The sequence below is a fragment of the Phytophthora parasitica genome, assembly GCF_000247585.1.
Source record: "Phytophthora parasitica INRA-310 unplaced genomic scaffold supercont2.48, whole genome shotgun sequence".
In the NCBI taxonomy this organism is placed as follows: domain Eukaryota; phylum Oomycota; class Peronosporomycetes; order Peronosporales; family Peronosporaceae; genus Phytophthora; species Phytophthora nicotianae.
The window spans coordinates 209,010-230,537 of record NW_008649034.1 but is presented as its reverse complement, the minus strand read 5'-3'; the positions used below and the strand labels follow the sequence as shown (position 1 = coordinate 230,537).

At 48.3% G+C, this 21,528-nt stretch overlaps 6 protein-coding genes across 6 annotated transcripts; all 6 read right to left on the bottom strand.

Annotated features, from left to right (window-relative positions):
* Positions 1–220: 220 nt before the first annotated feature.
* PPTG_15188 (hypothetical protein) lies at positions 221–2,673 on the bottom strand. Its single transcript, XM_008912553.1, has one exon. It carries the CDS (start codon positions 2,630–2,632, stop codon positions 296–298), a length of 2,337 nt encoding a protein of 778 aa, XP_008910801.1. The 5' UTR covers positions 2,633–2,673; the 3' UTR covers positions 221–295.
* A 629-nt stretch (positions 2,674–3,302) lies between these two features.
* On the bottom strand, positions 3,303–3,506 carry PPTG_23707 (hypothetical protein; the record flags this gene model as incomplete). The annotated part of the gene is made up of 1 exon (XM_008912552.1): positions 3,303–3,506. One exon carries the CDS (start codon positions 3,504–3,506, stop codon positions 3,303–3,305), a length of 204 nt encoding a protein of 67 aa, XP_008910800.1.
* Positions 3,507–4,569: 1,063 nt separating this feature from the next.
* PPTG_15187 (hypothetical protein) lies at positions 4,570–6,691 on the bottom strand. The gene has a single exon (XM_008912551.1). It carries the CDS (start codon positions 6,503–6,505, stop codon positions 4,658–4,660), a length of 1,848 nt encoding a protein of 615 aa, XP_008910799.1. The 5' UTR covers positions 6,506–6,691; the 3' UTR covers positions 4,570–4,657.
* Positions 6,692–9,013: 2,322 nt separating this feature from the next.
* Positions 9,014–11,563, bottom strand: PPTG_15186 (hypothetical protein). The gene has a single exon (XM_008912550.1). It carries the CDS (start codon positions 11,393–11,395, stop codon positions 9,074–9,076), a length of 2,322 nt encoding a protein of 773 aa, XP_008910798.1. The 5' UTR covers positions 11,396–11,563; the 3' UTR covers positions 9,014–9,073.
* Positions 11,564–11,962: 399 nt separating this feature from the next.
* On the bottom strand, positions 11,963–14,278 carry PPTG_15185 (hypothetical protein; the record flags this gene model as incomplete). The annotated part of the gene is made up of 1 exon (XM_008912549.1): positions 11,963–14,278. The coding sequence occupies one exon, from the start codon at positions 14,276–14,278 to the stop codon at positions 11,963–11,965; it is 2,316 nt and encodes a 771-aa protein (XP_008910797.1).
* A 5,236-nt stretch (positions 14,279–19,514) lies between these two features.
* PPTG_23706 (hypothetical protein) lies at positions 19,515–19,720 on the bottom strand (the record flags this gene model as incomplete). The annotated part of the gene is made up of 2 exons (XM_008912548.1): positions 19,515–19,575; positions 19,614–19,720. The coding sequence occupies 2 exons, from the start codon at positions 19,718–19,720 to the stop codon at positions 19,515–19,517; spliced, it is 168 nt and encodes a 55-aa protein (XP_008910796.1).
* Between the last annotated feature and the right edge of the window lie 1,808 nt (positions 19,721–21,528).

The following is a 21,528-nucleotide window of genomic DNA, read 5'->3' as shown; positions in this document are numbered from 1 at the left end:
AGGTACAAATATACTTGATTTTTGTATGGTGGAGGTGGCCGATCTAATCTGTCGTAGTGCGAAAACCGTTGCTCTCTATGCTAGCCACTCGATAGACTGCCAATTCTTGCTCGTTAGCACAAACACCGCCTTGCCCTAAATTACCTCTAAAACATATCTAAATAGCGCCCTCCAACTCCTAAAATTGACGAAGTTACGGCCACCGACGTGGGTGGCCGATCCATCCTGTCGCGGAGTGTATGCAACATCAATTGTAAAACTGCTACTAAAAACATTAAAAAAAAAAATCCCAACCTCAAAGTTCAAATTCTTCCTCATGCACGTCAAAGTGTTGGCTGCCGATATCTTCGATCGCGTACTCGACCGCTTTCTTGAGTTCCTCGGGGCCAGAAACGAAGACGCCAATTGTTTTATTCCCCGCAGCAGACGACGAAGGATGTGCTTTACGGAACGCCCGGTGTTCCATAAAAGCCGACTCGATCAGATCCGGAATGTCCGGACGGCGTCCGACGTCCACGTTGTACTCGGAAATGAGGTTCTGGAAGGTGTGGACATCCGCGGCAATAGACGGGAGACGAGGAGTCTCCACCACGTCGTAATTACGGGTTGTGCTAGTCTTGGGATCGTGCGTCTTCTTGTCCAGAGCCACACTCGTGTACACCGTGATCATCCCCACCGCGATCAAGAGAGAAATCTCGACAAAATTCTGTAGGGGCCACAGATTCTCGTCATCAGCTTGCACCTTATTGCCGTATTTGACGAGTAGCACGACGATAAGGGTCACTAGAAATGACGCACCGAACATCATGACTTTACTCGTACGTGTCCGCAGCGGCTCCGTGAATGGTCTCGGCTTCTTGGACGTGACACTGGCGTCGTATTTCGTAGCCGATACGTGGGGCTTCCCAGCGAGACGTTCACGGTCGATCAGCTCGTTAAGCTGTCCAGTTGTCGGGGCACGCGTGAGGCTGAAGTGGAGACTAAAGTAGCACTGCTGCGGGTCCAGTTCTTTGATCTGCATGAGCACGGGATGGATCTCCTCCAGTAGCGACAACTCTCGGAAGGAGAAGATAAATATGACTTTTTGACGCAGACTTTCGCCCTTCTGTAGCTTAGCTACGATGTCCTCGAGAATGGAGAGTAACGGGGTCACACCGATGCCTCCACCCACGAGACAGACAGTTGAATACTCGTCATACATCTCGAGTGACGCGCCGTAGTAGCCGTCCATGTACATCGTCGGTAGTACGTTGTTCTTCTTGCAGTCTTCGGAATACTTGACCAGCTCCTCCGTCCAGTCACCGAGAGATTTCAGTAGAATCGTCAGTGTATCGGGACTCGTACGTGGGGACGAGGCGATCGTGAAGGCGTGCCACTGTAATTTGGAGATTGTAGGGACATTCAGGTAGACAAATTGCCCTACCTTGAAGTTGCCAGCGGGAGCGGTAGAACGAGACAGAACCACCTTGACCACGTCATGAGACAGCGTCGTGAACTCACGTACAGCCACAGGGGTGAAGCCATTGGAGCTGGAGATAGCGCGACTGACAGTGTACAGCATGACCGAAGGGAAGATCCACGCAAGAACCGGGTTCCAGTGCAACACTGCGAAGATGGTGCCGATCAAGAAGAGGTGGTGGACATTGTAGAACGTGTTGTACATTTTGCGTCGCACCCACGGAATGGAAGTGAGTCCGATGGCCAGGAAGGCCAGTAGAGCGATCTCTCCGAAGAAATTCATCCACGGATCGTGTCCCTCTTTACTGCCAACGTCGCAGTCGAAACAGGGTAGGGCGTTCTCCTTCCACTCTTCTTGTCGGATCCACGACCAGTAGTACCCGAGACAGTGGAACAGAGCCGTCAAGACCGTGACGACTCCGACCCAGCGGTGGTACTTGATACCGTTAGCGTACGAGATGTTGAGGAACTCCATCCAGACGCAGTTCCGCGTCGCTGGGAGGAAGAGGAACGCCATGTTGTAGACACACACGAAGCCCAACGTAAGGGCAACCATCTCGAGGTATAATTCAAAGTTGAACTCGCGACCTCTTTGGCGGTTCTTCTCCACTCGAGCCACATAGTAAAAGTGGAAGACGTACACGTTACCGCCAATCAGGAAGGTCAGGAACAGCAGCTCACCGAGACTCACGCGAGCCACCCAACCGAAGATACTCGGCTTACGACGTAGTAGGCGTGTGAAGCTAAGGAGATAGTTGGACGTGATCCGACGAATGTTAAAGTGTTTCAGTAATTCGAGGAAAACCAGAGACGCCGCGATCGGGAGGAAGCAGAACAGGAAGAAGAAGGTCGGCCGGATCATCTCGCTGTGGCCAATGTCGCTGCCCTTGGGAGCATCGGGAGGAACGCCAAACCACTGTCCGATTGTCTTACTGAGATCCGAATACGTGTCGGTGAAGTAGAAGAGTTGACCGTAAGTGTACGTGACCATGCACCCGACGATCAAAACTTGCAACACATTCCCGAACCATGACGAACGGGTGACTGACGAGGAGGTGGAGAGACGCGGTTCATCCACCACACTGCTGCGTTTGTCTTGGACGTCGGGCGTCTTGAGCGACGAGAATATCGCGTCGACGCGAGGCGTTGATGTCGAGTCTGCGTTTGGTGCCATGGTGGATCCGGATTGAGACCGCTGGGCTTGTGCAGATCAAGGAAAATTGCGGAATGCTCGAGTAGCGAGACTTTGTCATCCAGATTCGCACGGTATACGAAAACGTAGACGGACTATCCGTGTATCGGGAATTGTGGGGCTCAGACATCAAAGCAGAAGCTGGTCAACAGACGGGAGCTTTGTCAACAAAAGCTGGACCTCGGCACACGCCCTCGAACCAATGAAGGCGTGTTATCACAGCGGTAAGCGGCGTTGAGTGTTGACGGGTGGAGCCGTCTCACCAAGAACGAAGCATCGGTTTGTAAAGTGACCACCGGTTTGGATACATGTTCAGGTATTCTGTAAAAACGTCGCTCTCGTGGGCTGTCGTTATCCCACCTTGGCTGCTGACCAGTCGACACACCGTACGAATAGCAAAAATTCCATCATGATGTCGAGATACATGCACACGAACACCTACCCGAAGGTGGTTGAGCTGGTTGCATGTACATCGCCTTCAGGAAGTTGGAGCGAAATTATCGCTGCGGAATGTTTATTTCGACGCTGAAGAAGGGAAATCCTGCCTGTCAACTGGATCTCGGTCCTGATTTCAGCTGCGTTGGGCTCGACGAAACTGTGTCTTGTGTTCAAATCTTGGTCGCGTTTCGTAAAGCCTACATTCCCTCGTGCCCTACGCCAATGGTATTGCCACGAAGTTTGCGACGCACGAGGTTGCCAACCCGGTGGAGGCCAGACACGCTCTGTCCGAGTTGGACACCAACTGGTCGGTTCCGGTCGTGCTGCGGTGGGAATGCTTTAGCACTGTATAGTGCGTGCACCGTACGACCACAAAGATGTTTGTAGCTTGTTTGTTTTGGCTCATGAAGACGTACATCGATCCAAGTGTTGCTGGTAAATTTTGACATGATACGTCCATACAATTTGTAGTAATTTCCAAACGGGTTTCATATAGGTTTGTTAATTTTTCTCAAGCTATAGTGCGAATTATAAATTAAAGAAAATGCTTTGATATATGTTTTATATTACTTCGAAGTAAAACACCTGGGTGATTTTTTTATATAACAACTCTGTCATAAAGTATTTGAAACGACTTTGAGGGGAACTTCGTTGATGTGTCATAGTTATTGTCCAGACGGTCCTTGCGCCTGCAAGCTCATAGTCTTAGACTGATTTTTTAAAATCAAAAATGTGTTCATTAAAAATGCGTAGCTCCAGTGAGTGTGATGCTCGGGTCATACTTAACAGAAAGTGGCGTCCATTACAATTGAGTATTCAAAATAAAGTTAAATAACGGATTCCTTTTGAAAAAAGATTTCAATTAGACGGACGTGGTTTGTCTGTTCCTTTTCTTTCATTTGAATGCAAAAGTCTATTGCTGCTCATAACCAGATGATGCACAGACAATACGAGACCTCTCGTCTCTGGAAGGTATCAAATGCATGTACTTCAAAAGTACATGCAGCTCGCCGCGGTGAAGCGAAGTGAGAATCAAAGGGTTAAACCAAAAAAGTGGATACTTGCGCAAAGTACTTATTAGATTGCCTCACAGCCATTCAGTCAGTTACGTGAAGGATGAATACATGTACACGTACTTGCTTTCGTGCTCGGCATGTATTGTCGTCAACCGCCGTGGGGTCAGCATGGATAGCCACCCGACAGTCGCCAGTCGATTCCCTCGCCTTTCGAAGACAGCGCAGGACCAGTCAATTGACCTTTTCCGACGGCACGGGTTTCACGATCCTGAAGCAATCTCCGGTGCCTCTATTGGTGAAAGCCACACGCTCGTAGACCAAATCTTCAGTGATCCCGGTGGTGCAGAAACCGCGAGAAGATCGCTTTGACCGCCGTCTCTTTCGAGAAGGCACGCGTCTGATTCGCAAAGTTCACGGTAATAGTTACCGTACATGTTGTTGCTTCTATAATAATAGACGCGTGTTGATGCACTCTAACGCTGTTTGCCATTAAGTTATTTGCTCAGTTCTTCACTTTACTACGCTACTACGATTTTCTAATTCTCTATCTATTCTAGCTCACATTGAGCTTGGCGTCGACCTCCAAGTGGCCACCTTCACTAGCTCGGGGTACCCAGAGTTTAAGCGATCCACCGCCAGTACCGGGGAGACCGAGGAATCCAGGCCGCCACCGATCAAGGTACAGCGTCTTTCCTCCCAACTCCTTCACGGTTGATGTCCACGTCACGGTTTTACCGGCCGGGACTTCCTGCTCGTCGAACTTGTCGCCGCCCGAGAGGATATTGACCGTCACGTCTTTCGTGTCGGTACTTGTAAAAGTGATCTTAACGACTCCATCTCCTTTCCGTTTCCAAGACGAGCCACTGTTGGCAAAGGCTTTCCCAACAGTGCGAAGACCGAGAGTGTTGGGGTCGGTACCGTCGTCGATTTCTCCTACGAGCTGCGTTGGGCCGCAGATGACTTGAATGTACTCGGATAACAGACCAGAGATACGCGTAAGATCGATGTAGAAGAGCGTGGCGATCGTCATAAGCACCTTATCAGCCACGACTCGAGTGTACTGTTTGGCAGTGAGAGAAGTACCGTTGTCGCTCTTGCCCTTATCGATCAAGTCGTCCACGATCACGCCGTACGTCTTACGCAACACGTCGCGCGTCTTGTACGCTGTGGCCTCGTCCGATTCCATGATCATCTGGTCCATACAGTTGTTGGTAACTGTCGGGATATCATGCAACATGAGATCTGATCTGTACACCTGGACACGGAGATTATCTTCGGATATCCCGGGGTTCTCCTCCTTCATCTCGGCGATCGTTCGCCACGTGCGATCTGTGAGTCGTTGCAGTTCGTAGCCACACGTCGAATTGGACTCCATACCCTTTTTCAAGGACGAAATCTCCGTGTCGTTCAGGTCGTTCACTGCGTACGTGAAGTTGGACCGGGTAAGAAACGCCTTAAACTTGCCCCAACTTTTGATAATATTGTCCTGACGAGCCAGAGCCTCGCCCAACATGACTTGGATTGTACCCATAGCCACACTGGCCGGGTCGAGGACTTGCCAGTTGTAAGTTCTGCCCATACACATGACGATACTAACCGGTAGGTCGATGGTAACGTAACTTGTCTGGTACAGCGCCAAGAGGATTTTATCCTGCGGTGTCTGAGGATCCGACACTTTAATGGCGCGAATGTAGTTGACGATAGCACGCATCGTGCCAAACATGGCTCGCGCGCACTTAATTCCGACTCGAACGTTCCTTGAGAGCTTGGAGAAGGCTCCAAACACGCCCAAAATCTGAACAGAGAAGAAGGCGTTGGCCACACTCACAAACTTTGCGTAAACTTCCGACCCACAGTCATCATTTTGACGCAAACATTCGAAGCCACATTCTACAGGGTAGGCCATGGGACACTGTGCCCAGCACATTTTCGTGTTGTAGTCGAAGCCGTAAGGACACGTGTCCATGATGAAAGCCTTACGCCAACACGCCTTGTCAAAAGCAGGGTCCGACGGCTTGCCGATGCTGGGGCCAACCCAGTTACGATAGGTGGACACGATCTTGTCTGTGGTATTGGCGGTCGACCCGATCTTGATGTTATCAGGCAAAGCCACTGTGGCCAGCGCATCGGAAGACGACGAGGGGTAATCGTCGTCCGATACGTCGTCTGAGTCGCTGGTATCACTTGTCGATGCGTCCGCGATCTTGGCGTATGAGTTATTTGAGCTCACGTCGTCGGAATCGTCATCGTCTGACGAAGATGAGGGAGATGTCGCCGCCGGTTTTAACGTGCCGGGAGAGTATGTCCGTCCGATCACAACGGACGGCTTGGCTTCGGCCATTGAGGAACAGGAGGCCGCTGCCGCAGTCGCGAAGACCAGCAGCTTGAGCCATCTCCTCATCGTAGTAAATGGATGAAGGAGTCGCGGCACTTGTCGAGAACTCCGCAGAAACGAGAATGGCACTGCATGCTCGACTGGCACAGCGGATCTCGGTGGTTGAGCCCGTCTGTCACTCGACGCCCTGGCCGTGGCCCCCGCTCCTCCTTATGAGCTCCCTTCCAACACATCACGCTGTGTTACAGGCCAAGAAAATTTGATTGTACATTTTTAGAACCCTACCCAATTAGTCTGGTATTTCTAAAATGGGTAGTACACATTTGGTAAATGGTCAGTATCCATTTGGAAGCCTTTTTAGCCAATTACATCGAGTCAAACCAAGGCAAATGGTTTCTATTGGTCAACAACTCAGTGTACCCCGTCAACATTACACCAGTGGCTAACAGACAAGAGCGCAGAGCTACAATGAAATAAAAAAAAAGCTACCGGTGTCACTTGCCATAGATATACCTTTCTAAACAACCCCAAAAACCAGTCTGTTTCCCTGGTTTTCAACAATATCCATTATTTGTCAGGCGAATATTTAGTTGCGAAGATAGAGCATCAGTCCGAGGCTTCTATTCTAAACTGACATTCCTTAACAGAGAAAACTTTTTTGGGGGCACTGCTATAGTATCACATCTTTGAGGTGACCATCAGCTTCATTTCAGGTATTTGAGAACTAGCGTGATGTATTTCACACTTGTGGCTGTGGTGCGCGAGCTTCTCAGAGGTTTCGTGGGACGCCAGATCGTCGGCATCCATTGCTGTCAAAGTGTTAAGTGTTTCCTGACAGAACGGCACTATTTTTTTCTTCAACCGAACTTGTTTGCGTTGAAATGGGTCTGTCGAAAAATTCTAAAAAGGGTATTGGACGTTTTATTTCGGACTACCCGATCGAAACATGCCTGCCCTACCGTACGTGTATCCTACGGCGTGTGGTGCACTGCAAAGCCTTCCAGTTTCCGTATCGATCGATAGCGGGGGTCGTTTCTGTTTGCTGCGAGAACTGTATCGTGCACGTGACCTTGGTAGTGTTGCAATCTCGGCTTGCTAATAAAATATGCTCCAGCTCTAAGACATCTTTGTATGTAAAACCTGCATTCCCTTCTACAGAGGCGCTGATATTACTGTAGTCGTGCAATTGCATGCTTCAGATTAATTTTTGCCTGGTCTCTTCGCCGCCACAGCCGTTCGAACAGAATGACAACCACGGGATTCCGACCTGCTTCTGTCCGAAGGTCGGTACATCAAATACATAGAACTTTTGGAACGTATGCCGACGACGTGCCTCGGACCAATAAGACTTAGCACGCTCCAGATGTCTCGCTAACGCAAGTTGTCGACGAATGCCGCGGACAGGCCGGACGGTAAAGTTAGCGAAACCAGGTAAGCTTTACACTTGTTCGTGCATGCAGCTAACGCTGTCGCAGACTTGCTGAACGACGCACGCTTGGCGAGATTGCAGACCCCCGACGTACGTACATATCGACACATCCTTCGGCCTCCTTATGCACGGCCAGATTCAGCGCAACGCTGCTAAATTTTACAGATAAGCTTTTGTTGACGAGGACTCGCCGTCGGATAGTGGTTGAAATGGCGACTGCGACACGGAATGGTGTTCGGTGGTCGTGTGCTACATGCTACATGTACCTCGTGGCTGTAAAATAAGAATTTTATCCGGGGAAGACCTCTTGATGGCGATATGGAACCTTCACTTGGACTACTGTACACGATGTGGGTTTGTAAGTTGATTTTGTTCCCTCCAACCTCTTCAGAACCAACCAATACCCCTGGTTTAACAGGCTGCCCGCCGCCGAGTTGTACCTACACGATGCTGCATGCTGAAAAATTATCCGACGGCGGTCGTATTGGTTACACAACGAAATACTCATCTTTATAAGTCAGGATTGTACAGCGGACATCCTTAATAGAAGATCTCGTTACAGATTTCAAGTTACATTTAGAATTGCACTGTAGACATCCATAATACGAGGATGAAATGTCCGGCGGCGAACTGTGTACGACGATGGTCGATCACTTTTGCGATGAGGAATCGCAAAAGTTGTATGACTTTATCCGACGGCGCCTTCACTGCTCGTCAGCATCGCAGGTGCTATGATATCATGTGCACAATGGTGACGAGCAAGGCAGCATCCCCCTATGCATGATGTTTGTACTGTACCACATACCTAAATAATCAAAGGGCTGTTGACGCTCTTAGCCGCCGTATACAACTTCAGTTTTGTTAAGATGCCCCGGCGAACATGTAGCCATCAGCGCTGTCGTATACTGATGGAAATGCGCTCACATCATTCACTCTTGTTGTGCATACCTGCTGTGTACTTCCAAATCTAGGCGTTCTAAAACAAACTACTTCTTCAAATATTTGAAAAAAAATCGTCAAATAAATCGTAAACGATATAAAGTATACTTAGTAGACAAAAATGCAGCTTGTCTATAATCGGTCGCGTACGCGATCGCAGATATATGTTTCGGCAGCCGACATTTTTACGTGCATGAGGAAGAATTCGAGCTTTAAGGTTGGAATTTTTTTTTAATGTTGCAGTTTTACAAATATTGTCGTTTTATTCATAACTCAAATTCTTCTTCGTGAATATCAAAGTCACTCGCACCAATCGAAGCCGCTGTTTTAGCTGTTGAGGTCTTCAAACTACCTGGTCCTGACACGAACACCCCAATAGCTCCGGCCCCTGAGCATCTTTGACGATGCCCTGCGTGTAGTTTTCGTAAATGTTGTGTTAGATCTGGTCGGTTGCCAACTCGGACGTGAAAGTCCCCAATCAGATCACGAAATGTCAAAATATCAGGATTAAAAATACGTCCTCGTGATTCTGGTAATAAATTCTCCTTGAGACTCCACTCGTCGACTGGATATTGTGTCCTCACCGTCTTGTAAGCAGCTCGAATGATGCCTATCCAACGCATTACCACAACGCAAATGTAAACGCAGAAAGCAGCAGCAAATAGTGCAAACGTCTTGAGAGAAAGCTGCAGCACCCAAATAATGTCTTGCAGTCCGACCAGCATCCCATTGCCGAGCTGAAACACCGTAACAAGCCCCACGACGAGCCCAAACGCGATAAAATGAAGCATTGAAATCCCGCTGGGGCCAAGTGAAGACCCAAACGGGCACCCTTTCTTCGTTGAATGACTGAAAATTTGGGTCTGGGAGAAGCTGTACGTCGGCAAAAAACCTGAGCACTTGTAGTCACCGTCAAGAGAGGCATCCAATTCATCTGGTCGAGGAGTAGTCGTCAGCGTCACAGTTACCGATATAAAACGTCCTTGAGGGTCTACCTCACGGAGTCGAACCAGTAGTGGATATATTTCCTTCAGTAATTCAAGCTCTCGCATCGTAAAAATTGCAGCAACTCGACGAGGGAAACTTTTCCGTCCATGCACTTGCCGTGTCTCTGCAGTAATGCAGATACCTTCCAGCAAACCGAGCAACGGGGAGATGCCAACGCCGCCACCAATTAGCACCACGGTACTGTATGATTTGTACATTTCCAGAGAGACTCCATAGTAGCCATCCACATACACTTCCGGTTCGATTGAGCACCGCGTACACACTTGCTGGTACACCATAAGCTTCTCCGTCCAATCGCCCAAAGCTTTGATCAGTATCGTCATAGTATTCGAGGACTTGTAAGAAGTTTTTGGTGACGATGCAATAGTGAAGGCGTGCCACTCAAGCCGCGAAATGGCTGGCACGTTTAAGTAGACGAACTGTCCAACTTGATACCTTCCTCTCTCGCTCGGTGTATGAGCGATCACCAATTTACACAACGAAGGAGACAGCGCTGTAAACTCCACAACCTTTACAGAACTAGCGCCATTGCAGTGCGAGAGCACTCTGCTGACAAGATAAACGACAACCGACGGCAGAAGGAACCACACCGCTCGTGACCAATGCAATGTCGTGAAGAGAATTACCAGAAAGAAAAGCTGGTGAACATTGTAGAAGAAATTGTACATTTTGCGTCGAATCCACGGAATGGACGTGACTCCGATCACTAAAAAGCACAAAAGTGCCAGTTCCCCAAATACGTTGACCCAAATCTTCCGTCCCGTACGCTCACGTAGTGAACAATCCCAACAGGGCAACGTCATTTGCTTCCACCTCCCATCCTGCAGCCAGTTGTAGTAGTAACATCCACAGTGAATAATACCCGTCAGTATTGCTGCCACTCCAAGCCATCGATGAAACTTGATACCATTCGCATACGAAATGTTCATAAACTCCATCCAAATATTGTTGCGTGTGGCTGGTATAAAGAGCAACGCCATGTTGAAGAGACAGTTGAATCCCAATGCGTTCCCAGCCATTTTGATGTACGAAGTGCCTGATGGAGGCCCTGGAGGATGTGGAGAAGGCGGGTCACCACTAAATCGTGGTTTGTGTCCATGTTTCTTAGTGAATCCGTACCAAAAGACTAGAGCGTTGCCAGTACTTAGGACGAATAGGAACAGCAGTTCTCCATAGCTGAGACTATCGGGGGACGGCCGACGACGCAGAATTGTAGTAATTCTCCAGATTTTACGCTGTGTACGTAGTCGATAGAGCCACTGGGCCACTGCGACACATAATAATGTTGGTGCTACTCCGACCAGCAGTAGATACGACGGATCGACCATTTCTTCGTGGGACCCCCACCAAGAGGCTACTAGGGACTGGAGGTGGTTCTTGTAGAGTGGAGACACGTACGCAGCTTGGCCACCGATGAAAAGCACGAAACATAACGCCACAAAGAGGTTTAAAGTAGTGACGAGTGCATATCGCCACAGACTTGAAGAGTGACGACGTTGACGGAGACGTGGTGCAGTCTCTACCTCGGGTTCAATCCTGTCCGGTATCAGGTAGGGATTTGCAAACCTTTCAGCGGACATTTAGACGTTGACAAGGAGCGGAAAGCTCCGTAATGAAGCGGTGGTGAGCTCGTAGAGGTCGGAGGTCATCGGAGAGTAATCTGCCGAGCGAGATGCTGATGAGCGGCACGTGGAGGACACGCGCGATGGTCCATGATTGGCTAGTAGGCGTGCATTGCAACTCGTTCTACTGGTACTCTGTTTCGAGAAATTATAATTTTTATTATATTAAAATTAATTGAGTATTAAAATTTTAATTAAATATTTAAAAGAAATAATTTCTTTTGTCCTTCAGCGTTATAGCAGTGTCTTCGTGTTCTGCAATAGAGAACCAAAGAGATGCCATGAATTTACATTTATAATGCATATTGTGTGCTAGGTGCTGTGTCGATATTCGTATATCAATCCAGACTACACTAATATCAACAATTCATTTCTTTAGTTTGTCAGACTTTGTACGAACAATAATAACTGTAAATTCGATCGTTTTTGTATGAATGAAAAGTATGAATTGGACTGTTACGTCTTCATGAAAATGTACATGGAAAGTAAGAACGACTCCTACTGTGTGTAGGTTGACAAGCATGATCAGAGTTCGAACTCTTCCTCGTGGACGTCGAAGTGGTTTGCTCCAATATCCGAGATGGCGCTCTCTGTAGCGCGTTTAAGCGTCTCCGGTCCGGAGATGAAGACGCCCACCGTCGAATTGCCAGCGTCCGGGTGCGTGGAGACGAAGTGTTTGTGGCCGATGTAGACCTTGCGCATGATTTCTTTCATGTTGGGACGATGGCCAACCTCCACTTTATACTCAGCAACGAGGTCGCGGAGAGTGTGGGCGTCACTGGCGTACGGTTGCATCCCACCAGGAGTCAATGACCCCAAATATCCAGCAGACTCGGTCTTCATCTTGTCCTCCGCATAGGTAAACGTATACACTCCCAGCATCGCCACTAAGATCACTAGGACAATCTCCATAAAGTTCTGCAGTGGCCATAGGTTTTCGTTCTCGGCCTGGATCTTGCTGCCGTACCTGACCAGAATCCAGAAAAGGAACGTGAAGAAGAAGACCACAGTGTACATGGCCACTTTGCCGGTACGAGAACGTAGCGGTTCGGTAAACGGTTTCGGTATCTTGGACGTGACGCTCGTGTCGTAGCAAGTGGCTGACACATGAGGATTTCCAGCAAGGCGTTCGTGGTCGATTGGTTGATCGAGCTGGTCGTTGGTGGGGGCACGCGTGAGGTTGAAGTGTAGACTGAAGTGGAGCTGCTGTGGGTCCAGCTCCTTGACCTGCATGAGCAACGGATGGATCTCCTCCAGTAGTGACAACTCGCGAAACGTAAAGACGAAGAATACTTTTTGGTGCAACGGTTGACCCTGTTGCAGCTTGGCTACGATGTCTTCTAGGACGGAGAAGAGAGGCGTGACACCGATGCCCCCACCCACGAGACAGACGGTCGAATACTCGTCATACATCTCGAGTGACGCGCCGTAGTAGCCGTCCATGTAAATCGTCGGTAGTACATTGTTCTTCTTGCAGTCCTCCGAGTAGTTGACGAGATCCTCCGTCCAGTCACCGAGAGATTTCAGTAGAATCGTCAGTGTATCGGGACTTGTACGTGGGGACGAGGCGATCGTGAAGGCGTGCCACTGCAACTTGGAGATTGTAGGGACATTCAGGTACACGAACTGACCGACCTTAAAGTCTCCAGCTCGAGTGGTAGAGCGAGACAGAACCACCTTGACCACGTCATGAGACAGCGTCGTGAACTCACGTACAGCCACAGGGGTGAAGCCATTGGAGCTGGAGATAGCGCGACTGACAGTGTACAGCATGACCGAAGGGAAGATCCACGCAAGAACCGGGTTCCAGTGCAACACTGCGAAGATGGTGCCGATCAAGAAGAGGTGGTGGACGTTGTAGAACGTGTTGTACATTTTGCGTCGTACCCACGGAATGGAAGTGAGTCCGATGGCCAGGAAGGCCAGTAGAGCGATCTCTCCGAAGAAATTCATCCACGGATCGTGTCCCTCTTCACTGCCCACCGCACAATCAAAGCAGGGTAGGGCGTTCTCCTTCCATTCTCCTTGTCTGATCCACGACCAGTAGTACCCGAGACAATGGAACAGAGCCGTCAAGACCGTGACGACTCCGACCCAGCGGTGGTACTTGATGCCGTTAGCGTACGAGATGTTGAGGAACTCCATCCACACGCAGTTCCGCGTCGCTGGGAGGAAGAGGAACGCCATGTTGTAGACACACACGAAGCCCAACGTAAGGGCAACCATCTCGAGGTATAATTCAAAGTTGAATTCGCGATCTCTTTCCCGGTTCCTCTCGACTCGACGCACATAGAAATACTGGAAGACGTACACGTTACCGCCAATCAGGAACACCAGGAACAGAATCTCACCGAGACTGACGGGAGCCACCCGATCGAAGATACTCGGCTTACGACGTAGTAGGCGTGTGAAGGTGAGGATATAGTTGGACGTGATCCGACGAACGTTGAAATGTTTCAGCAATTCGAGCAACACCAGAGACGCCACTATCGGGAGGAAGCAGAACAGGAAGAAGAAGGTCGGACGGATCATCTCATAGTGGCCTCCAGCGTCTCTACCACCGCCGGCAGGGACGCCATACCACGTGCCAATGTTCGAACTCACCGTCTTGGTGTATGCGTCCGAGTAGTAGAAGATCTGGCCGTACGCGTACAAGAACATTGAGACCAAGATGACGAACTGGGCAGCATTGCCAAGGTAACCGTAATGACGAGTCCATGTCGAGGGCCCGAACTTGCGAGAAAAACCGAGACTCTCATGCTTGTCCTGGAGATTGTCTGGGGTGGCCAGGTGGGTGAACTCCGACTCCGGACGAGGAGTCATTGCGCTGCTTGGAGCCATGGTGAACTCGGTTAAAGGGACAGGAGGTGCAGCTACCGATAGTCGCTCGAGCTGTGCACTTGAGAGGAAGTCGGGGAATGAGAACAGGTCTCGTATTGGTGTGGGGCGATCGGAGTTTTACTATTTCATTTTAGTGGTGCCGTGGAAACGCCAGAGCTAAAGCGGCAAGTAAACGATACACGGGCGTGGGGTGAAGATCTCGAAGGGCTCATTCACTCGAAACAAAAGGAACACGCGTCCCCGTCGGTTTGCAACGCGCACACCCAGAAGCTTTTCGTTATACTCTGCGGTGGGCTCGGCCGTTGAAAGCATGCGGCGTCGGCCTATTGTTGAATTATACTGAGCCGGAGCGTGCGCCCTCGAGCCAATGGCAAGTGCCTGTAACGATTGTCCATCGGTACCGACCCACACCATCCAGTCAAATGTACTATGATTCACCACTTCATAGTATGAAGTGGTGATCGCTTGTGCGATAGAGAAAGATTCATGCTGTTTCAAAGAAGCTTTTTTTCGCTCTACAAAATATTGTCAAAATTGGTGAAACCGTTTCTTGCATGAGCAAAAGATCTCTTCGTGATGGGCACAGGATCCGTTTGGGTGTGCACCTCCTCGTCGAGACGACATGCACTTGTTGGTTTCGGAATAGTTCAACGCGGGCTTATTTGTCAGAGCGTCGTACAATATGTGGCCACACCGCAAATTTTTGGAGATGCGATTGTTGACAGCTACTCGTCTCCACCAGCGCTGTCTTGCTCGAGCCGAACAAATTAATTTTTAATCAGTTGTACGAAAGTAAAACGTAGAGCATCTCCACCGGTTGAGCTAAAAGCGATCTACTAAATCAGCTGGGTTTACCCACCCTTTCTGACTATTTGCTAGCCAAAGCTTCAACTATCTCGCTCAAGCGCATTCATGGTTAACTTTCCTATCCAATGGAGATCGTTAAAATACCATGAATGGCACACCCTTATCACGAAGCAAACAATTGCTTGACTACCTCTACCAGAATTATCAGAATCAGTTGCACAATATGCCCTGCCACGTAAACTCCAGTCAAGTATGACAAGCTTTTAGCTAAGTCGAGGCCGAAGCGGCGATTTGACTGCTACCGGTAGGGAACAATCTCTGACTGAAATCGTGAGTCACGATTCGTGACGACCCCCACTGGTGGAGATGCCCTTATCTTATCAAGTTTGACAATTAAAATGTTACCTGTTTTCACTATTGGCTAAAACTTCGACGTAGCCAATGAGTCGGGCGACTCGATACTGCGGTGACAAACAAACTTCAGCGGTTACGGATTAAAAGCTGGGTGAACGAATGACTTCCTCTTGTAGCCTCTAAATCGGATGACTTTGGTGTGTTTTTAAATCTCACGGCCGAATCTCAAGTGCGAGTGAATACTGGATACTGATAGAGTACTCATGGCAACAAGTAAATAGGATAGAGACAAGGGTTCCAAATCTACCTGACAGTCAAGTTTAAAATCAAATCTAATTACTCAATACTAGGAGTATTATATGTTATATCTCGATTGTATACTTGTATACACCAGGAAATCATCCTTTTTTAATGGGCGAATCTGGGTAGCCATCCGTTTTCACTGTACATTTGGTGGTCATCTCTTTTGCACTAGGTTTTAATCTTTCTCAACTTCAGCCTGAGATTTTGCGAGCGGGTGGTTCTTTGCTAACGAAACGATAGTCGCACGACGGCGATTCCTTTGTCTGATTAATCTCAGTCGAAGTCCTCTCTAAGGTTCTCACCATACTGAATAAGCGTATTCTGTTTGCCCCAATCCTTACAATGTAATGAATGTGTTCAGTATCGGGAGGCCAAGACTGACTCCAAGCTGAAACGGCTGCGTTTTCTATAGTCACACATATACAGTATAACGACCAACAAACGGTTGGCAGTGATGACAAATTCATTGGTTGGTGGCACGTGCACAATCGACCACTCGCACCGACCACCAAAACCGAAAGGACAGTCTCAGATTGTTGTGTGTGTGTTCATGAAAGTCAAGCCCGCAAACAATAGACCGGGTGTTTGTGTGAGATCAACACACCCAGGAAGGCCACCAAACAACAATATTTTAAGCAAAGCCTACAGCACGCTGAGGTATCTTTTGTCAAATAGGGGTTATCTGACCCACCAGTAGCGTGTTCGGCTAATGGAGAGCCACATTACCACGGAATTTGGAAAACAAAGGAATCTCACAGCATCGTAATGGAAAATATTCAATAGCTGAAAAGGTGTCTCTGTAGAAGACACAACGTTCGGTCCGCATCGAATCCGGAATACGAGATAACCTTCTCGGTATGATTGTGTTGAGAACAGAAAGGCATACAGGAGCGAACAGAACGCGATGATATTTTATGAAACGAACAAGCAAAGTACTGATAAGACCGTAATTCCATCGATCTACGATAAGGGCACGACAAGGTAATGAATGACCTCATGCAAAAGCGTCAAGTTTGGGCCAAAATAACTCCGCAAAGATAAAATTGAACCAGCCACATCAGGTCAGAATATAAAGGGAGAAAATGGGTTTCGCCCGCGTCTTGGATCTCTGCGTTTTAAATGCGCAACAGAGGTCCATGTTTATTTGCTGGAATTCGACCTGATGCGCTCGACTTAGCTTGTCGTGGATCGATTACAATTCACGGTTCAGATTTTACTAACAGGAGGGTCAGCAAATAATCTTCCGGGTAGCCAAGTGGAGATAAAGTCCTGGCCATAAATTTTCGGACACCAGAAAAATCACAATAACTTTGGCTGTAGATCCAACTAGCGCTTGCTATTTAGATATTAGTAGCCAATCAGAATAACAAATAGCGGGCATGTGTAAACATTTGCGAATTCGAAGGCCTTCGATGGTCTCCCGTACAGCTTAATGTTTTTCGTAGTTGGTCAAAATTGTTCGAACAAAAGGGCATACTTTATTTCATATTAAAGAATGATTGTCAGCATGACTAGAACATAGCTAGCCTAGTAGCTCGTCTTGTTTCCACGACGCTCGATAACTTCAATGCATCGGCGAGGCATTGAGGAGATCACGGACTTCAGTGTTTTATGCGGAATTTTGGCCGAGATGGCCATGGTGAGCTTTTGTGACGTGTTGAACTGATGACCGTCTTGACAGGCCTCCTGTGATAAAATAGCTCAGAGGTTCTCAATAGGATGAAGACCTGGAGACCTCGCAGGCCAATTCATCACTTCTATTTGCATTTTTTCAAAGAAAGCGCGAATTTCGTGAGAAGCGTGAATACTCGCGTTGTCTTGCTGAAAAACAATGTCAATGTCATGGTGCAGGTGTGCAAAGGGTAACAGGAATTCAGATAACATGTAGACGTAATTAGCAGAATTCTGCTTACCCACCAGCACCGCAATCTCACTCTTCCCCTCGATATTAAATGGTGCCCATACCATCGCAATCTCACGCTCCCCCTCGATACTAAATGGTGCCCATACCATCACTGCCCCCCCCCAACCCTGCTGACTCTTGACATACTTCGGGCCGGGTGACGCACGTCACGCCAGTCAAGGTTAATTTTTTCTCGTCGCTGAAGACGATGTCAGTCCAGTCGCGGCTTTCACCCAGTCCAGTCGGACTGCTTTGGGAGCAGGAGACAAGTCTAGCGTGCTCTCCATTTTTGTGCATACTACATAGTCATCACGGGAAAGAAACCACCGAAGGCTGCGAGCCGATGCCTTAGTCTCGGTGCGGGACTTGAGTTGCGCAGATGCCACTTGTCCCATTGGGAAGTGAGGTCATTGGGGCCGCACCTAGCCACGCTTACATGTAGTTCCCAATCAATCAATCACACAATCATTCTTTAAAATGAAATAAAGTATGCCCTTTTGTCCGAACAATTTTGACCAACTACGAAAAACATTAAGCTGTACGGCAGGCCATCGAAGGCCTTCGAATTCGCAAATGTTTACACATGCCCGCTATTTGTTATTCTGATTGGCTACTAACCCTTTCGTGAACGGGTACTTTTGACCTGGCTATATTATATTATAGAAGGTCAAGTCATTAGGCCATCAAAGGGGGCATTTTGCCCCCTTTCATGAACTACGGTACTACAGCAAATCTGCTGCAAATACTTGTAGTTCAAGTAGAAAGGGAAAATCCGCTCCGTCCACCACACAAAACATAATGAAAGGGGGCATTTTGCCCTCTTTCGTGGGTGACACGAGTGGCACTCGAGGATACACCCTCCTAAGGGGGCAAAATGCCCCATTAACCACGAAGGGGATATCTAAATAGCAAGCGCTAATTGGATCTACAGCCAAAGTTATTGTAATTTTTCTGGTGTCCGAAAATTTATGGCCAGGACTTTATGCGTTTGAAAGATTGTGAGGTCAATTATTCTTCATATTTCACGCTTTTTGTTTAACTCGATTGGCACGAGATAATTAGACCAGATCATCAGGGGGACTCTCAGAGTGCTTCTGCCACGATTGTTAAAGCTAATCAAACTCGTTGGTCTAATGAAGCCTTTATGATCATAAAATTGAACTAATGCCGTGCTAGCACGGTGAAGCTCTGGATTCCACTCGTGTCACCCACGAAAGAGGGCAAAATGCCCCCTTTCATTATGTTTTGTGTGGTGGACGGAGCGGATTTTCCCTTTCTACTTGAACTACAAGTATTTGCCGCAGATTTGCTGATAAGTGCATGGCTTGTACCAGAAACTTTAGATTTTTATTTTTAATTTTTGTCTAAACCATTTTTTTAAGTTGTACATGTATTAAATATTGTTTTACTAATACTTAATTTTTTTAACTTAATGGTTTTACGTGTAATTCCAAATGCATCTTGACATATAAAAAAATAATTTGGTCAAAACCTAGTAAGATTACAACTTATTGGGTTAGTGGGGATCTGCATCTGCTGCAAACACAAGCGAGTTTACTACCCCCAGTTCCTCATTCGCTGCTTGCGACAAGCTCTCATTTAAGAACGACGTTGCCAGAAATACTGACGAGGATACATTCAGCTCCTGCACATCTTGCACCCACTGCTTCCATTGCTTCGGCCACAGGCTGCTACATGTCCCCGGTCATGGTCCAAGCGCGGGTAATACAGATCTTCTCAAGCCAAACCTGCGACCACAGCTGCAACACCCAAAGACCGATAAACTACCATCTATACGCTCTTGATCTATCTCTCTATGCAGATCCTGACACTTAGCCTTCTCCATCGCACGTCGCACAACCAGCTTTTTCACAAAATGCCGCTCCAGTTCCTGCTTACACCATAGTAGCCAAAATAGCAGTCCGTGACGCTATAGCACTAAGGGTAAGGTTTTAATAAACAGGTCACCTGCAGATCTTGCCCCACGTAGGTCGTACAGGCGCCGAGAATCGCCCAACCGCCTCCGCAGCGATGGGTATGCTGCGGAAAGCTCCAGTCACGTCTCCAGTGGACATCCAGACCTTTCCAGGGTGTTGTTCGCTAAATTGGATAGCTCACTTTGCTAATACGGCGGCTCCATCATACGTAACAACAACAGAACTTGCCTCTTGAACTTGATCGTTAACAGAAGCCCCTTTGGGTGCGATAAATCATGGATGCCTCTGGCGTCCAGAGTCCAATCGGCTTCCGCTTTTTGACTGCTCCAAAAGGACTGCATGCTATGCCGTCAAGTGAAGGTAATAAGTCGATGTCGAGAATCAAATAGCGATCCGAATCATGCCCTTTTCTGAGACTTTTGATAACTGCATTTAATGCACGTCGAGCCGCACCGTGGTTTGGAGGAGGCTTTGATTGGAATGGAAATTCAGATCTCCGTGTAGGTCTTACTCCGTGGGTCACAATAGCGCTCCATTGGTCTTTGTACTTATAATGACTCCAACATGGAAGATGATCGGGCATCGTCAGTGCTTTATTGGGACGCGGGTCGTGCTGTGATTCTCCCCCGAACCAGCCGAATAAAGTCTGGCAGTGATAAGTTTAATCTTCGAAGGAGCTCACTATAGTAGCACTGCTTGGCCCAATCAATCTGATACAGCTTCTTGCCGTCTTCCAACACGTACGGAGGATGCGCTTCCGGGGTAGTCAATCCGTATTGAGTCAAAGCAGCTCTTAGTGTATTGCGGCCCGTTTCGAGATCCAAACTTAAAAGTCGTTCCCAAGCTAGCTGGGAAGCAGTACAGTGACGTTGAAGCTGCCGGACAAAACCTTGAAGTCCTGGATGATTTTGACAAGATTGTGTCAACAAGGGATGGTAAAACTGACGAAATCTTGTGTTGGCACTCTCCGGGCCGTTCATATTCCGAGTTATGCCATCCAGCGATGCACTAAATACAGGTTTGGAGCTCTCACCCGGGGAACGAGCAGATTGCCGGGTCAGGACATCACTGTAAATAACATTTTCAGGTTGAAGCTTCCCACCGCCAGAAACATTTCCTTGGCTTTGGACTATACTTGCAGAGCACCGTTTTACTTGCCCACTTAAGGAGCTTACTACCTGCCTGCGATGGGGTCGCAGCGGCACATCAACACTGCTAGAGGATGTACTATCTACATTTGGGCTATTTACCTGCCTGCAACTCGTTTGCAGCGGTGTAAGTGTCCTAATGATGGATGAGGGTTCCCCATTCAGGACCTCTACCTGCCTGTGTAGAATACGCAGCGTCGTCAGAATGCCCCCAACGGATTGAAAATCCGACACAGGGTTATTTACCTGCCTGCAAATGACTTGCAGCGGCTAAATATCACTTTGCTCGATTCGTGAGTCGGTGAAACACCAAACAAGTGCTTCGACAAGCTGGTGGAGGCTTTTCAGGCGGCCTGAAGGAGGATGCATCCCTTTCCACTTCATGGCACCCTCATAAAGAGGGATCTTCTTTCTCCTCCACGGACTGAGACGCCCGTAAGCCTCTATACGCCTTATCTATAAACTTTGCCACGACGCTCGGCAGCTTTGCAGGTACGAAATGACCACGATAGTCATAGGTACAAGTATCCCCTTCACCTGGACATTTGATACATAACCGCTTGCCTCGACGCACAGGCAGGGCGGCAATGACAGCGGATGGGGGAATGGGTATTGTCTTCGCTGGTCGTTTTCCTCGTGCTTTCTCATTGAAGTGCTGCCCACTTCTCCTGTGTTTCGGAGGTGGCTGTTTTGGTGTAGACGTCTTGAGAGCGGCACTGACTTGCAAACTAGTAACCCGATGAACTACTCGGGCATACGATTCGTGGTTAAACTGGAAATGATTCTTGATATGAGCAG